The sequence below is a fragment of the Geotrypetes seraphini genome, chromosome 3 (assembly GCF_902459505.1).
Source record: "Geotrypetes seraphini chromosome 3, aGeoSer1.1, whole genome shotgun sequence".
Lineage (NCBI taxonomy): Eukaryota > Metazoa > Chordata > Amphibia > Gymnophiona > Dermophiidae > Geotrypetes > Geotrypetes seraphini.
This window is the reverse complement of record NC_047086.1, coordinates 209,868,823-209,887,299: the sequence shown is the minus strand read 5'-3', so window position 1 is coordinate 209,887,299 and position 18,477 is coordinate 209,868,823. Positions and strand designations below refer to the sequence as shown.

Sequence of the window (18,477 nt, the reverse complement as noted above, 5' to 3'; positions counted from 1 at the left end):
TTCACCATATTCCAAAGCTGAAGGTTCTCCTATTTCAACGACCTGAGAGAAATCTCAAGAACAATGAGGTAAACTGTGATAAGATCTTATATAAATCAAGCCAAAAAGAACTTAAATCTGCTATAAAACATCATGAGAAAGGAGCCTGCCTAGTGGATCAGTAGCAATGTTGTATGCTGCAGTGTTGTGTTCTGGGCTTGGTTCACAGGCATGGGTCTGTTTCCCGGTGTCAGGTCAAAAGCGTGCCGGGACAAAGGCACACCCAGACAATTGAGCGCAGCGCGGGGGTGCGCGCCGCACAAAATTACTGTTTTTAGGGCTCCGACAAGGGGGGGAACCCCCACACTTTACTTAATAGAGATTGCGCCGTGTTGTGGGGGCGTTGTAACCCCCCACATTTTACTGAAAACTTCACTTTTTCCCTGTTTTTAGGGAAAAAGTTAAGTTTACAGTAAAATGTGGACGGTTACAACCCCCCAAACCCCCCCTAACGCCTGCGCGATCTCTATTAAGTAAACTGGGGGGGCTCCTCAACAAAACCCCCCGTCGGATCCCCTAAAAACTGTAATTTTCTTCAGTGCGCGCCTCCGTCTTGCGCTCAGTTGTCGGTGTGCGCCTTTGTCTTTCGCGGGGTTGTCTATGAACCCTGTTTCCCCGAGCCCCTCAGGCTGGGGATGCTGTATAGGCAGTGCCCACAGCCCTAGGGGTGGAAAGGCAATCCCAATCATTGCACAATGGTGACTCCTAGCGGCCTGGCTGAAGGTGCCTGTGCATTAGTTGTAGAACAGGGATCTCAAAGTCCCTCCTTGAGGGCCGCAATCCAACCGGGTTTTCAGGATTTCCCCAATGAATATGCATTGAAAGCAATGCATGCAAATAGATCTCATGCATATTCATTGGGGAAATCCTCAAAACCCGACTGGATTGTGGCCCTCAAGGAGGGACTTTGAGACCCCTGTTGTAGAGGGAGACATAGTCTGTGGCCTCAGTATGGGCTAATACTGCAATGGTTGGATGGGAAATCCTCAAAACAAGACTGGATTGCGGCTCTCAAGGAGGGACTTTGAGACCCCTGTTGTAGAGGGAGACATAGCCTGTGGCCTCAGTATGGGCTAATACTGCAATGGTTTTATGGGTAAGGGGAGGGAGAGTCAAAAGTACTTGAAAATAACAGGTCCTGATGCTACTGTCCAACAGAGGTCAATCCCATTGGAGCTAGAAGCCCATAGGAGAAAATCAGCAGGTTAAAGATCAAACTAAATCTAAAAAGAGAAACAGCATCTTCATTTAAAAACAAATGTCTCGGTACTTAAATAAGTCTTTTAAACAAGATAAATTTGAATATCAACTTTCCACAAAATTTACAGTTTTGATCCAGTGGTAGCATTATCTGCAATTCTGTAGGTCAAGTTTGTTCTCAGGTCCATCTGAATGGACTTTTTGGAGTTCTTTGCATCAACATCCATGTCTGTGCTATGTCCCATGTAGATTTGGGGCAAGGTTAAGCTTCCTTAGATCTACTGTCACCTTCTTCATTTGGAAATTTTCACCAGCCCAAAGACCTTGTCCTAAACTGTACACCACCACAACTCAAAAGAAAGTGTCAGGTGATGCTGTTGCAGGCTCTGGAGAGTGAATTTAGCTGTTGTGGAAGAGTGATTGTCATCCACTGAATGTAGCAGCATCAAAAAGGGCCTGCGCTCTGCACTGGCGGACCTCTATTCCTTTTTTATATTATCCAGAATGGGTGCATTACCTCTAAGCTTCTTGTTCTGATGGGTCTTTATGTGCTTGGATAGGTGGTCACTCCTTGTAAACCTCTTTCCACACTCTTGGCAACCAAAGCGCTTCTCGCCAGTGTGAGTCCTTAGATGCCTCTGCAACTCATCGGACCGGATGAAGCTCTTGCCACAGAAGATCCAGTTGCAAATGAAAGGGCGCTCACCGGCGTGCCACCGTAGGTGGGCCTTCAAGTGAGATGTCTTGCCATAGATCTTACCACACCCTACAATGTGACAGATGTGGACCTTCTTCTTCCCAGGCTCGGGAGCAGTGCTGGAAGTCTGGCAGTTCGGGCATTTACATCTCCTGCAGCGTCTGCCAGGGTTGAGGAGGTTCTTACTGGAACTCTGGAAAAGTTCTGCAATTTGAGGCTGAGGCCCCAGCATTAAGGGTCTTCCTATGTGAAAAGGGTGAAGGTTTCCAGCAGCATTACTCTGCTGTAGGCTCCACCAGGAGGTATCTTCAACATGCCCTGTTGGTAATTGCCTTGGAGGCAACACGGAAGGATTCTGGATGAAATTTGAGAAGTCTTGTGTTATAGATGATGCCTCTGGGAAGTGGTAGGCTGCACTCGGCTGTACCTGGGATGCCAAGACTTTGACTGGGGACAGTTCAAATGAGTGCACTGTGTGCTCAGCTGGTGGTGTTAGTGGAAGTTCATGGGACGGCTGAGATGCCACTGCCTGCATGTGTCCTGGACACGGGAGTTTTGGCATGCCAAAGGTCAGGGCATGGGTGCCTAGGCCTGAATTTGGTGGCATGTCACTGCTCCACAGCTGAAACATACCCATAGGAGCTCCTGGGTTCTCATATGAGACCCGATGAAGTTCAGAGGTAGAAGGACCAGTTGGTCTAACTTGCCCACAGTTGGTCATTGGAAAGGTCAGTGAGGAGTATAGCCCTGCATCTGGTGAACAACTTGGAGTCCTATCCTGATGCAAAACAAAAAGAAAAAACAAATTGTATTATTTAAAGGAACTAGATGAGCTAAGATATGATGTTTTGGGCATAATATTCATGGCAAAAATCATCTTCACCAATCACTAACCAGATGTCAAGGACATGCATTTACAGTTAACCAGTTTTTATTGATGACATCACAAAAATACAACAATAAACAGAAAGTACTTTTCTTGTCATCCATTATCCTACATGAGCTCCCTCCCCCCACCTACATAACAGTAACAATGTAGCGATGACTGCATAAATATAAAATAAGACAGAAAATGTTATGGCACATTATATGTCAGCCAGGTTCATAGTCCAACTATCTCTCCCTCCCACCCCCCACCTCCAGTGCGCTATCTGTGTATTTTCAAACAATGCTATTGATGAGCATGCAAAACATTACTACCAGAAAAAACAATATAACATACGGGAGCAACACATATGTAACAAATCATGGTTCTACATAATGGTCGTGGCAAAAATAGTCATTATCTGTTGAAGCAAATACAAATAGCACATCAACTTCGACCTAGTGCCCAACCCCTATTCAAAACCACGTTGTAAATAAAAATGTAATATTCCAAGGCCCTGGTTTCTTATGAGCCCTGGGGAACATACGGCCAGGCGCTAGATTTATATTTAAACCGTTGTTGATTAATGACAACTAAGCAGCAGGAACAAAAATACCAAACACGGCCAACAAAATCAGGTACAGACAACAAAAACTAACAAACAAAAAAAACCAAAACAGTTAGAGGACATGGCAGTTGAAAAGTAGAAATGCTGGTGCCTGCGGGGTCCCAAATCTAGCCATCACTGGGTTTCATCTAACCTACAGGGAGTTAAAAATAAGACTATGAGCCTTTGAGGCAAAGAATTGATATACAGACCCCAAATTTGAAGAAAATATTTTTTCTGTCAGAAAGAACCCTGTACCATACCCCTTTCCAGAAGTATGAGCATGTATCCGATTAAGCCACACCCAAAATGATGGAGGCAATTCTGAGGTCCATACCCCTAAGATTACTTTCTTGGCCAAAATACCAGCTTAACTGATAAAAAGTCTATGTTTTTTCTAATAAAAAGGCTTCATACTTGTCTAGCAAAAATCCCACTGGTATAAACATAAGAAGTGCCTCTGCTGGGTCAGACCAGAGGTCCATCGTGCCCAGCAGTCCGCTCACGCGGCAGCCCCCAACAGGTCCAGGACCTGTGTAGTAGACCTCTATCTATACCACTCTATCTCCTTTTCCTTCAGAAAATTGTACAATCCCTTCTTGAACCCTAATACTATATTCTGTCCTATCACGCCCTCTGGAAGCGCATTCCAGGTGTCCACCACCCGTTGGGTGAAGAAAAAAACCTCCTAGCATTGGTTTTGAATCTGTCCCCTTTTCAACTTTTCCGAATGCCCTCTCATTCTTTTAGTTTTCGAAAGTTTGAAGAATCTGTCCCTCTCTACTTTCTCTATGCCCTTCATGATCTTGTAAGTCTCTATCATATCCCCTCTAATTCTCCTCTTCTCCAGTCTCTCAGTGTAAAGGTAATGGAACGTCCCAATAAACCTTCTAAGTATCGTATCGCCCTTCTCCAAAAGGGCCTTAATCCCTGGGCAACTCCAAAAAGCATGAAAGGAGGACTTAAGCTTTGTTGGTAGTGCTCACATTGGGGAGATTCAGACAGTCCCGACTTAAGAGCTGTGCACGGGTAAAATATGCTCTATGCAATACACAAAATTGGCATTCACGTAACTCAGTCAAAATCGACAAAGAGGGAATATGACAGATGAGGTGACCCACATCCAGATCCCGGGACAAGATACCACGATCCGGTGCCCATCGGGCACATAAGAGCTCCCATGATTTACCAGGGTAATGTAAGCACAAGACCTTATGAAGCAAAGTAATGGAGAAGCCCTCCTCTGCAAATCTATAAAAAAAACAAAACCTTAAGCTTACCACCCAAGCCTACCTATAAGGCCGTCTACATTTAAAGCGTGCACATAATGTCTCAATTGTATGTATGCAAAACTGTCCTTAGCCCGAACCCCCTAAGGACATTAATTTAACTCAGGAATATATCAAGTCCTTACTGGATATTCTTGACATGTCAGAAGGAACATATTGCACTGTGTCTAAAACATTCAACTAAAGAAAGCCCGAGCTGGTTTTAACTACTAAGCAATGGAAGCAGCAGAGATCATCTAACCCATATCCAAAACTTGAGTCCACTTAGGACAAATCCAAAGGGAGATAGTATGGGCCATGGATGAAGAAGACCAGAGATGGAGTAGGGGCTAGGTAGGCACTACGAATGCTGGGTGGCCCAAGAGGACCTTATGAAGGAAATTTTATGAACGGTGCACAGAATTCAGCACTGGACAAAACTGGCGCTAAGAGCGATTCTATACAGGATGTGCGTCCTTTATAGAACTCATGCTTAGCGCCAAATCCTATACCTAACATTAGGCACCAGACTTATGCCTGCAGAAACCTGATGCAAATGCTGTCACCCAAGTTAGGCATGCTGAGGCAGTATTCTAGAACTAGTAGGACAGTGTGGGTCCTTTGGTGGAGGAAGGAGATGAGCCATTGGAGGGCAGAGTCCTTGATTCCAAGGTCATAGAGTCTGGATATGAGGAGGTGGTGGTCGACTGTGTCAAAGGCAGCACTGAGGTCAAGTAGGACTAGTAGGGCATCGCTGCCTTTGTCGAGTATTGTCTAGGTGTCATCGATGATATCTAGGAGTACTGACTCTGTGCTGTGGCCTGTTCGGAAGCCGGTTTGATCAGGGGACAGAGCAGCTTGTTCTTCTATGAAAGGGTGTAGTCGGCGGAGCACAATTCGTTCTAGGAGCTTGGAGACAAATGGGAGGTTGGAGACCGGGCGTTAGTTGCCGGGTTCGTTAGGGTCAAGGGTGGGGTTTTTTTGAGAGTGGGTTTGATAATAGCTAATTTCCAGCTGAGGGGAACTGTCCCTGTGGAGAGGGAGGTGTTAATGATGGGGAGGATGGATTCTGCCATAGCGTCTTCTGTGGACAGCATGAGGCTGGATGGGCAGGGATCGAGGATGGTGTTGGAGGGTTTGAGCTCTCTCAGGATTAACATCAATAGTTGGCTGTGAGCACCCAATTGATAGTTAAGGCAGTGGCGTAACAAGTCTAGGAGGCCCCCTTGCACCCTCCTCTCTACCCCTCGCTCCTTCCATGCCACACCTCTTTAAATCTTTGCCAGCGCAAGCAGCTTCTCCAGCCTGCTGCTTGCGCTGGCTTTCCCTCTGATGTCACTTCCTGGCCCCGTGACCTGGAAGTGATTTCAGAGGGAGCCAAGCCTGCACGAGCAGCAGGCAAGAGTAGTTGCTCGTGCTGGAAAAGATTTTAAAGAGGTACAAGGTAGGTGGGGAAGGAAGGGTGCGAGCGTAGTGTGTGTGTGGGGGGGAGGGGGGGAGCGGGGTCAGATCTGTTACCACCACGGCTGACACTAAAAACTGTGCTACCGTTTTGTAAAAGGGGGAGGGGGATAATGCAGGGGTTCAACCTGGTCCTCAGGACACACCTAACCAGGCAGTTTTCAGGATACCCTCCATGAATATGCACGAGATAGAGCAGGGATCTCAAAGTCCCTCCTTGAGGGCCACAATCCAGTCAGGTTTTCAGGATTTCCCCAATGAATATGCATTGAAAGCAGTGCATGCACACCGCCTAGCCCGCCTACTCCACAGGGCTTTAAACTAGGTAAGTCGGGGGAGGATACAGGCACAAACAATATACCAGGCGAACTAAAATGCCAATACATTTATGAGGCTGAGGAAAGTAGACACCGAAATTCTGGGTCAGGGGTGAGTGCACACACTTTTGAGTCGGGAGTAGGGTCACATCATATTTATGGGTCACATTGTAATTCCGGGTCTAGGGGGAGTACACACTGTAGTTCTGGGTATATGGGGAGTACACATTGTGGTTCTGAGCCTCAGGAAAGCACAAATAACACAAACAATGCTAAAGGTGTTCAAATAGCTCAAACAGGAATATCCCCACTGAGACATAACAAAAATATAACATGGAGGGCTATGTACGTCAACGCACACAGTTTAGGAAACAAGATCCTGGAATTGGAAACAGAAATAAGGAATGCCGACCTGGATGTGGTGACGATATCCGAAACCTGGCTCACAGACTCCCACGGGTGGGACATGGTCATACCTGGTTACAACTTGCTTCGCCGGGACAGAGAGGGTAGGATGGGAGGGGGTGTAGCATTATATACTAAAGATGACATTAAGGTCATGAGAATCTCAGATGTCCAGTATACTGGGGAATCCCTTTGGGTTAATTTGGCCAGAGGGAAGGACAAATGCTTGTATCTTGGCGTAATTTACAGACCCCCAAGACAACAGGATGACCTGGATATGGAAATAATCGATTATATAGAAAATATCACCTTGCGTGGGGACACAGTATTGCTAGGTGACTTCAACATGCCTGATGTGGATTGGGTTACACTTACCTCTGCTTCCGGCAGCAGCAGGAGGCTATTAAACTCTATGAAAGGAGCAAGCCTCAGGCAACTGGTGTTGGAACCGACAAGGGATCAGGCAATACTGGACCTGATACTTACCAATGGAGAAAGTATCACAGAGGTCTCGGTGGGCGACACATTGGCCTCCAGTGACCACAACATGGTATGGTTCAATATCAGGAAATGTTTCACTAAATCTACTACACTAACCAAAGTCCTCAAATTCAAGGACACAAATTTCAAAGAAATGGGAGACTTCGTTCACCAGGCGCTACAAAGCCAAGAAGAAACCGATAACGTGGAAGACATGTGGTCGACTTTGAAAGCAACCATACAAGAAGCAACAAACCGCTATGTAAAATCAGTAAGTAAACGGCGAAGGAACAATAAGCCACAGTGGTTTACTGCGGAGATCTCAGACCTGATCAAGGAGAAGAAAAAAGCATTCATCTCTTACAAACAATCAGGGAAGCAGGACTCTAGAGCAGACTACCTGGCCAAATCAAAAGCCGTCAAAACAGCAGTCAGGGAGGCTAAATTCCTCATGGAGGAGTCTCTAGCAAAGAACATCCAGAAGGGAGATAAATCCTTCTTCAGGTATATCGGTGATAGAAGAAAAAACTCAGGCGGGATTGTACATCTTAGGAAACCAGACGGAGACTATGTGGAAAAGGATTCGGAAAAAGCCCAACTATTAAATGAATACTTCTGCTCAGTCTTCACCCGAGAAGCGCCAGGGCTCGGCCCTCAGCTACAGACAAGGGTTGGCTCAGTTGAACCGTTTAGTAACTTTGAGTTTACGCCCAGCAGTGTCTACGGTGAGCTGTCAAAGCTCAAGGTTAACAAAGCAATGGGGCCGGACAACCTGCACCCCAGGGTGCTTAGGGAGCTGAGTGATGTCTTGGCGGAGCCACTGTCCGCGCTCTTCAACCTCTCCCTTAGTACAGGCAGCGTCCCGTTGGACTGGAGGACGGCTAACGTCATTCCACTCCACAAGAAAGGCTCAAAGATGGAGACAGCAAACTACAGACCAGTGAGTCTAACATCGATAGTGAGCAAACTAATGGAAACTCTAATCAAACACCAATTAGATAAGATCCTGGATGAGGAGAATCTACGGGATCCCCGACAACATGGATTTACTAAGGGGAGATCCTGCCAATCCAACCTGATCAGCTTCTTTGACTGGGTGACGGGGAAGCTGGATATTGGGGAGTCCCTGGACATCGTGTACCTGGACTTTAGCAAAGCATTCAATAGCGTACCACACCGCAGGTTACTGAGCAAGATGAATTCTATAGGATTAGGTAACACATTGACGAAATGGGTTGGGAACTGGCTTGGAGGTAGGCTCCAAAGGGTGGTGGTGAACGGCACCCCCTCCGAAATGACAGAGGTGATTAGTGGAGTACCACAGGGCTCAGTCTTGGGCCCAATTCTATTCAACATCTTTATAAGAGACTTGGCAGAAGGGCTTCGAGGTAAAATAACATTATTCGCCGATGACGCCAAACTGAGTAATGTAGTGGGCAAATGCACAACAGACGAAGATTCAGTGCCCGACAACATGATGCACGACCTACTCCTACTGGAGCGATGGTCTAGGACATGGCAACTCAACTTCAATGCCAAAAAATGCAAAGTTATGCACCTGGGCAGCCAGAATCCATGCAAGTCTTATACCCTTAATGGCGAGATCCTAGCAAAAACGGTAGCAGAACGAGACTTGGGGGTAATCGTCAGTGAGGACATGAAGTCTGCCAATCAAGTGGAGCAGGCTTCGTCCAAGGCAAGACAAATCATGGGCTGCATACGAAGGGGTTTCGTCAGTCGTAAGTCATTATGCCATTGTATAGATCCATGGTGAGGCCCCACCCGGAATACTGTGTGCAATTCTGGAGGCCGCATTATCGCAAGGATGTGCTGAGACTGGAGTCGGTGCAAAGAATGGCCACCCGGATGGTCTCGGGACTCAAGGATCTACCATACGAAAAACGGCTTGACAAATTACAGCTATACTCGCTCGAGGAGCGCAGAGAGAGGGGAGACATGATCGAGACGTTCAAGTATCTTACGGGCTGCATCGAGGCGGAGGAAGATATCTTCTTTTTCAAGGGTCCCACGACAACAAGAGGGCATCCGTTGAAAATCAGGGGCGGGAAACTACGAGGTGACACCAGGAAATTCTTTTTCACTGAAAGAGTGGTTGATCGCTGGAATAGTCTTCCACTACAGGTGATTGAGGCCAGCAGCGTGCCTGATTTTAAGGCAAAATGGGATCGGCACATGGGATCTATTCACAGGGCAAAGGTAGGGGAGGGACATTAAGGTGGGCAGACTAGATGGGCCGTGGGCCCTTATCTGCCGTCTATTTCTATGTTTCTATGTTTCTATATCACTTCCTAGGTGCAGCTCCCGGAAGCAACGTCAGGGTGCCGAAGCCAGCGCAGGCAGCAAGTTGGCGGCTGCTCACGCCGAAGTTAAAAAGGGGAGGGGGGACAGAGAGGAAGGGTGCTGGCACCCTGAGGAAGATGGCGCCCAGGGCGGACCGCTCCTCCCCCTTACTATGCCACTGAATGTCAGCAGTACCCTGAGAGAGCGCTAACATTATGTCATCTCAGAACAGGAAAATGCAGAGCTCTATAGGCCACCTGTGATTAAATAAATAAGTAAAGATTTCACTACAAATGATGAACACAAACTCCTAGAGCAGTGGCATAGTAATGGTAGGAGGCGCCCAGGGTAGTGGCGTGGCGTGTCCTCCCCCCCCCCCGGCATTCACGCACTCCTTACCTCTAAATCTTTGCTAGCACGAGTGGTTTCTCCAGCATGTTCCTTGTACCAGTGTTGAATTTCCCTCTGATGTCACTTCCTGGCCCCATGACCCATAAATGATTTAGAGGGGAACCAGGCTGGCGCGAGCAACAGGTGGGAGAAGTTGCATGCGCTAGCAAAAATCTACAGAGGTATGGGGTGGGAGGGAGAGAAGGTGCGAGCGTGGAGGCAGTGGCAGAACGGAAAGGTGCCGGCGCCCCCTCCTTGTATGTCACTGTTCTAGTGACTAGTCTGAAAATGTTTGTAAATGAAACTGTCTGTGCAATGCACGGTGGCGGCAGCAAAAAGGGCAAACAGAATGCTAGGAATGATTAAGAAGGGGATCACAAACAGATCTAAAAAGGTTATACTGGGCCATAGTACGCCCCCACCTGGAATACTTCGTCCAACACTGGTCGCCGTACATAATAAAGGACATAGTACTACTCGAAAGGGTCCAGAGAAGAGCGACAAAAATGGTTAAGGGATTGGAGGAGTTGCTGTACAAATAGAGGCTAGAGAAACTGGGCCTCTTCTCTTTTGAAAAGAGATGACTGAGAAGGAACATGATCGAAACATTCAAGATAATGAAGGGAATTGACTTAGTAGTGAAAGAGACTGTTCACCTTCTACAAGGTGAAGAGGACGAGAAGCACGCGCTAAAGTTAGAAGGGAAAAGATTCCGTACAAACGTAAGGAAGTTCTTCTTCACCCAGAGAGTGGTAGAAATCTGGTACGCTGTTCCGGAGGCTGTTATAGGGGAAAACAACCTCCAAAGTTCAAGACACCACCACCACCCTTCCCTGCTCCCCCTGTCCAGCAGCAGCCCTTCTCCCTTCCTTTTACCTCCCCACTGTCCAGCAGCACCTCTTATCTGATCCCCTTGTCCAGCAGTAGGCCTTCTCCTTTCCTTGCTCCTCCTGTCCAGCATCCGCTAGCCCAGGCAGCCTCGGGGCTTTTGCTAGGCCGGCCCACCTCGCAAATGCCCGTGGCTGCTGCGTTTGCTGGTTGGGGGTGAGAAGAGGCATCCCGGCAGCGCAGGAGCAAACCGCAGCTTTAATCGCCATCGTAAGCTGCCCCACGCGCCGGAAATGGAATTCGGCACGGAGGGACACAGCATATTGGCAGGGATCACAAAACCCTAAGTGCGCATGCGCGCTTAGGGTTTTATTATAGAGGATTAATAATGTTTAGTTATAAATAATCCACTTAAACTATCCTTACTAAAAAAGCACACAAACCCCCCCCCCCCCAACATTTACAGCACAATTAATAACCATCTATAAGTATATCGCCTACAGCCTGGCTGCCCTGAATAGGGCTGCTCTTACTGGAAGCTAAGCAGGGTCAGGCCTGGCTATATCTGGATGGGAGACCACGTGGGCATTCCAGGTGCTGTAGGCCAAGAAGCCCCATGTTGGGTAGCAGCAACATGGTGGAGCGTCACAGGAGAAGGCAATGTCAAACTGCTCCTGTACTCTGCCAAGAAACATCCCAGGGTGTATTCCTCACTGTGTGTGTTGGCATAAGTTGGTGGCTAACTCAGGGGACCTTTTACTAAGGCGCGCTAGACAATTTAGCTCAGGGGTCCCCAAAGTCCCTCCTTGAGGGCCGAATCCAGTTGGGTTTTCAGGATTTCCCCAATGAATATGCATTGAAAGCAGTGCATGCACATAGATCCCAACTGGATTCGGCCTTCAAGGAGGGACTTTGGGGACACCTGATTTAGCTCAAACTAAGGGGTCCTTTTACTAAGGCGTGCTAACTGATTTAGCAAGCTAAAGATTAACATGCGCTCAATGCTAACGTCCATTATATTCTATGGGCGCATTAACATTTAACGCACGCATCTTAGTAACATGATCCATCCATTCATAAGTATATCAAATTCACGACCCTTTAACCTTACTACAAATAAAAGGCTCAATGGTGGGCCAAATTTTGTTCTACCCCTACTTATCACAGTTTAAAATGGCATCCTGGGGTAATTTTCTAATCTGTGCATGTAAACCACATGCCCAAAATTTTTTTATTTTTAAATCAGAGGGGGGGGGGCGTGTTTGGGGGGTGGAAAGTGAACATTTCTGTGGTTAATCAGTTAGCATGTCTACGTTACTGTGCACTAACTGATTAGCTCAGGATTGGAGAATGAGCCCTTACAAAACACTAATATTAGCGATGGCCGAATGCTAATGGCAAAATTAGTACATGGCCATTAATTCCAGCTGTGGTAAAAATGGCCTTAGCGTGTAGGAAAGACCCGCATAAGGGCGAGCTAAAGCAACTTTTTATCATAGCTTAGTAAAAGGACCCCTTTTAGAAAGCTGCAGTAGTGACGCTGGCGCGGTAAATGCACCAAAGCCCAAAAGAACTGAATGGGATTTGGTACTTTTACCGCGGCAGGATTTCTTATGTGGCTTTGTAAAAAGGGCCCAACTTAGAATAGCGCCGATTGTACATTCACCAACATATGTGCTAATATTCTAAGGCTCAGATTATATAACCGGCACCGTTGGCGGCCGCTGATCACGTGCTAACCACGCGATGGCACCGGGTACAGAATCACGCCTCCGGCAAAGGTAGGCCAGACCTACATTTCGAACACCTACCTTTGATGTGAATCATGCTTTAGGCTGGCTAATGCCACTTCCAGCATTAGCCATGCCCAGAGTGGCATTCGGCAACCTAGAGCGCCTACGGAGGCGCGATTCCACTGCCAATTTTTTAGGCCCCTTGAAACTCAGCTAAAAATGTTGTTTAAACAATGGGGGTTTTTTTACTGAGCCTGGGCGCCTAAAAAAAAAAACGAAAAAAAAAAAAACGGTACCGATTAGAGAATCTGGACCTAAGTGCACAAATGGAACTTGCTTTTAAGTGTTAAAGTTATAGAAAAGAGGGTTAAGTGCCTTCCCTTGTCCTAGTCATGGGCACATCACCTTGATATCATCAGACACAGTCACCCCCAAGTCCCATTCTTCTTTCGTACTACACTTCTCCCTCGTTATTCACGGGGGATAGGGGCAGAGCCGGACCACGAATGGCGAAAAACCGCGAATATCCGGCTCTGACCCACCCCCGCATCCCTTCCACCTTCCCCTGGCATCCCGGACTTACCTGGTGGTCTAGCTGGTTTTTGGGGCAGGAGCGATCTTCCTACGCTCCTGCCCCGTAGCAGATAGCCATTAAGAAATGGCTGTGGGGAGTTCCCGTAGTCTCTCAAGAGCTCCTGCCCCAAAAACCAGCTAGACCATCAGGTAAGGCCAGGATGCAGGGGGGGGAAGACAAAAATATGGGGGTATTTTTCCCTCCTCCCCCCCAAAAAAAAAAAACTGCGAATGGGGAGGGGGAAGTGTAGAAGTACTTCACCCTACATACCCAGCACTTTGTCCGGGTTTTGAAAAGCTTCCAGCTAGGAGCAACGTCAGCACGGCATCTTATGTTTTAGCCCTGGCCTCGGGGCCCAATGATGAGGCATCTCCTGGGAGGTCCCTCAGCATGCATGCGACATTGCATCACACCAGCGCACTCGCAGATGACCTCCCAACAAGGGAACAGGTTGAGGGGGTGGGACGGGGGGAGGGAAGAATGAGGCATGACTCGGGTAGAACTGGGCGGGCCTGGGGAGGGGGCCATGGGTCCAGATTTTAGTTCTGGAAAATCTGGTAACCCTAGTCTACCTTATTACGGAGTTTGGTTATCATCTGCAAAAAGACAAACTTTACCAGATAGTCCTTCAGCAATATCTCTCACAAAGTTGTTAAAAAGAACTGGCCCTGTAGCACTCCACCACCATCCTTTTCCACAGAGCAAACTCCATTTTCCAATACACTTTTTCTCCTTCCACTTAACCAGTTTTTAATCCAGTCCGTCACTTCAGGTCCCATACCAAAGGCACCATGTCCAACTGTTTGGTCATCCAGTCAAAGAAATCAATCAGGTTTTTCTGACAAGACCTGCCTCTCCTAGAACCATGGAATTATCAACCCAAGTGGCCGAAATACACTGTACCCATATATAAAACAAATACCACTTAGTATGAGAGATACATCAAATATACAGCTAACTCTTGTTCAGGAAAAGGCCTCAGAATCGGAGCCTACGCGTACTCCTATCATGGACTGAACACTCAGCGTAGTTCTATAGCTCCATGCTCCAGTCATAGGCCAAAAAAAACCTGAACTTAATATGATTGTTTATCTTAATTTTTTAAATATTTTTTAAAGCTTTTTTTAGTGAAACTTAAAATCTAAAAATCAACATTACAAAATTTAACCTATTGAAAATGTATCCCTCTCAAAGTTAGAAAAGCCGTTGACAGCTGAATTACTTATCTCAAATAGTTTTTCATTATGGCTTGAATGTTGCGTAAGTCAGTTAGTATAATGCCTATATAATGTCTGTGTCTGCCGACGCGGCCAGCGTTTCATGGACTATGTTCCGAGTCCACTGCTTCAGGGCCAAGAATCAAAAGGCATAAAGGCATTACACTCTTTTCGACTGCCGAACTTTTTTCCTAAAACCATGCCAGCTCTGGTCCTGCAGTCCATTCAAGACAAGACACTGCCTCACACCTTCCCATGAACTCGAGATCCAATCTGCAATTCATAGCGCTATACAAAGAACCACCTCACTGGCTCCTCAGGCAAAATTTGCCGGTGGGAAGATTTTTTTTTATAAAGAGACACTGCTACAAAGGAGCTTTTAAAAGTTTGGTAAAAAAGCAAGTTAAACAAGGTGGTCTCCTTTGAGGGCTATATAGTCCAGTGAGTTTCCAGTTTTTTTCTTATGGTAGGAGAAACCCCTTACAAAAGCACTGTGGGGAGTGTGTGGTGCAGTGGTTAAAGCTACAGCCTCAGCACCCTGGGGATGCGGGTTCAAACCCATGCTACACCTTGTGACCCTGGGCAAATCACTTAATGCCCCAAGTACATTAGGTAGATTGTGAGCCCCCTGGTAGACAGGGAAAAATGCTTGAGTACCTGAATAAATTAATGTAAACCCTTCTGAACTCCCTTGGGAGAACAGTATAGAAAATTGAATAAATAGACTGGAAACTTACTAGACTAATAGCCCTGGAGGGAGACTACTTTATTTAACGTGCTGTTTTACCAAACTTTTAAAACCAGTCTTGTATAATAAGGCCTTTTCTCTTGTATTAAGTGACATGGAAGTATTCCACTTTTCTCTCAAAGATCTGCAAAATCCGAGAAGGATGAAAGTAAACAGCGTAATATAGTACTGACTATAATAAAGACAGCAGCAACTCCATCAATCCCGGGAGCAGTACTGCAAATTCCTCCACAAAGATTTCAGATAGGGGAGGGGGGGGGAGGGGAGAAGTAACAGTTCAGCCCTTCAGCAGGGAAAGAAGGCTCCGACCAAGATCTGCTGATTAATCCAGTTTTGTTTGCAAATGAGCTATTTTGGGTTAATCTTGATTTTAAGAAAGTAAAGTTTAGATTAGAGTGGATTGCTTATCAGTTTAGGATTAAAGCCTAAGAATAAGACAATTATCTGGGTGCTGGGGGGGGGGTAGTCGGCTATTGTGGCGATGGTTTTTTTGTTGTTTTTTTTTAATTGTTTGCTCAGAAACCGGGTAGTTAAATGTATAGAAAAGCTGCTTACGTTTAATCCAAAAATTTTTAAAAAATATTTTTATTCATTTTGAAGCCAAAAACAAGTGCAACATATTATACAATCATATTACACTATAATAGCACCTAAATTTAATCAAAATGATAATCTATGACAAATATATATATATATCACCCCCATCTTCATATTCAAAAATTGCACTCAAATTAAAGATTAAAAATCTTCTTCCTCCCACCCACCCTGGATGTGCACAATCAAGGGGCAAAACCAATAATCACTCTTTACAATATTTTGTCAACGGCTCCCAAATATCCAGAAACTTCTTATAATGTCCCTGTTGTATAGGTTCCATTTTAAAGACGTGACACAGAGACTCCCACCACTTAAACCAAATTTTAAACTTGAAAACTTGATTCCATCTACCGCGCTCTTCCCCCCTTTTTTTTCCCGTTGCAAATCTGGAGGCGTTTTCTAACTCATTTGATGCTGGGCAGTGAGAAAAACGCCTTATTTCGCTTGTTGAAGGTTGGGGAAGATTTTCAGAGCTGAAGCTGCGCTTGCGGATTTACCTTTCCCAATTCTGTTCACCAGCCAATCCTAGAAACCAGTCCAAACGGCAAAATCTTGGACGAGGGGGCTGAGCTATCGTTCCCAATCCCGTACCGGTCCATCGCCAGCGCAAACAAGTTACATTTTAACTTTGTACAAGACCCGGATAAGATCCGCCTCGGCTTTCTAGACAACACAATGCACAAATGAAATAAAGAGTTAATGGAAAAGATAAAAAGGCGCCGAACCCCCCCCTCCCCCCCGGAAAATGATTGACTTTGCTGGAGTAGATTCTAAGAATAATAACGTGGATCTTACAGGCCTATTGCCATTTTTAATTTAGATTAAAAAAAAAAAAAATCTAGACATGCAGTTTACTCTGGGTAAAGAAAAAAAATGATTCTGTTGATACACCCCCCCCCCCCCCCAATAATTTCACTGAAAATTCCATCGGTTCACGTTTTTAGGGCTCCCCACGTCCACTCAAGCAGTTCTATTAAGTCCCATTTGGCCGGCACATTGCATAGGTGGTTTCAGGCATTTTTAAAGTTCTCAGTAATGATAAACTCTCCTTCCTGGCTGAGAAGCGCAGGTCTTACCTGTAAGAACGCCTGCAGGGCACTTTCGGCTGCCAGGGTCGCCATCAGAAGCGGAGCCGAAACCGGAGCCACTGGCAAGGAGCGGGAGTGCCTCAAGGGCTCATCGCCTGTCGAACGAGGGGGAGCTTCTGACCTGGCACTTGTCCTCAAGTCTGCTGAAGATCGGCTTCTCCTGTGGTCAGGCTTGAGGGGGGGGGGGGGGGCCTTTCAAGCCAATCAGGGAATTGGATTTAGGCTCTCTTTGAAGTCAGAAAGTTAACCAATCATTAAGCTGCTTGAACCGTTTCAAAGTGGGGGAGGGAGGGCTGATCAGCTCTTCTTTAAAAAAAAAAAAAAAAAAAATATGTGTGTGAGAGAGACCCCTTGCCGAGGGGCTTGTTATGCATGCAAGCTGCACTGATTGAGGTTGTCTGACCCTCTCTCTGTTTCTCTCTTATCTCTAAGGGACAGTGGTAACTGAAGAGGTTTCTCTACGGCTTAAATTAAGCTTTTCTAGCTTGTATTTAAAAAGGGGGGGGGGGAGGGTGCAAGGAAAGGCTGTCCAAAGAGCAGTGAAGCCTACACATTGTAATTCTAATAGATTTTAATAAACAAGTCCTTTTGGTTTGGGAATCACAGGAAAAAAAGAGCCTGTATTTTGTGAATCTGGAGCAGACAAAACAAGTCCGCTCTCTGAGACTGACAAACAGATCAGTGGTCATTCTAATTAAAAATGGAAAACAAAAATGAAGATCATCCTAGGGGGAAAAGGAAGGAATTTTGTGATCTGGTTTAGGCCTTTTCAGTAATGGCTCAAAGTAAGTTATATTCAGGTATGCTAAATATTATCCTGTTCCTGGAAGGTTTATAATCTAAGGGTGAGTGAATTTTGAATTTGTCAGTTTTGGGGAAAAAAGTCAATTAAAAAGTTTTGGCTAGTTTGGGCCAAAATTGCCATGTGTTGACCCTGTAATGAAACTGTAAATCAGGGGTGAGCAAACTTTTTGACTTCTGGGTTCTTAAATTTGACAGAGGGGCTGGACCAAGAGCATCCCTCCCATCCCTTGTGCAGCAGAACCCTTGACCTCCCGCCCCCATTGCACAGCCAAATCCCTGCTGACCATCCATTCTTCCCTCCCATCCGAACCCTGCCGACTGCGAGCCCCAAATACCTCACTCCAGAGCAGCGTCGGACCGGCAGCACTCTAAACAGGCAGCCTCACGGCTTTCTCTTGTCGAGGCCTTCCATGTGCCGCATTACTGATGACATCATCAGTGATGTGGCAGAGGGAATTCCCCAACGAGAGAAGGCCACGAAGCAGCCTGTTTAGAGTGCTGCTGGCCCAACGCTGCTTTGGAGGGAGGTATGTAGGGCACGTGGTCGGCGGGGTTCAGATGGTCGGTGGGCCAGAATAAAAAACTAAACAGGACGGATATGGCCCATGGGCTATAGTTTGCCCATGTCTGCTGTAAACCCTTTAGTGATATACAGAGCCCTGGGATAAACCCCAAAAGGCTGCAGTTCTTAACAGTTGTGCCATCCACATGGACACATGATGGCAGATAAAGGCCAAATGGCCCATCCAGTCTGCTCATCAGCAGCATCCACTGTCTCATCTGCCTAAGAGATCCCAAGTGCGTGTCTCAAGCTTTCTTGAATTCGGACACAGTTTTGTCTCCACCAACACTACAGGA

At 46.4% G+C, this 18,477-nt stretch overlaps 1 protein-coding gene across 3 annotated transcripts; it reads right to left on the bottom strand.

The window, feature by feature from the left end:
• Positions 1-1,263: 1,263 nt before the first annotated feature.
• On the bottom strand, positions 1,264-16,997 carry LOC117357667 (transcription factor Sp5-like). Of its 3 annotated transcripts, none has more exons than XM_033938555.1 (2): positions 16,804-16,997; positions 1,264-2,714 (listed from the first exon to the last, which is right to left on the bottom strand). In XM_033938555.1, exons 1-2 carry the CDS (start codon positions 16,846-16,848, stop codon positions 1,719-1,721), a joined length of 1,041 nt encoding a protein of 346 aa, XP_033794446.1. In that variant the 5' UTR covers positions 16,849-16,997; the 3' UTR covers positions 1,264-1,718. The 3 variants fall into 3 exon arrangements, with proteins under 3 accessions (XP_033794446.1, XP_033794448.1, XP_033794447.1); XM_033938557.1 differs by having other exon boundaries at positions 1,264-2,709; positions 16,804-16,957; XM_033938556.1 differs by lacking the exon at positions 16,804-16,997 and adding an exon at positions 16,225-16,379.
• Positions 16,998-18,477: the final 1,480 nt, after the last annotated feature.

Excerpts from the sequence above, each read along its gene's own strand:
- LOC117357667 (XM_033938555.1), bottom strand. The coding sequence starts at position 16,848 with ATGGCGACCCTGGCAGCCGAAAGTGCCCTGCAGGCGTTCTTACAG. Across the intron at positions 2,715-16,803 it reads CCCTGCAGGCGTTCTTACAG|GATAGGACTCCAAGTTGTTC; the intron begins GTAAGACCTGCG and ends GTTTTGCATCAG.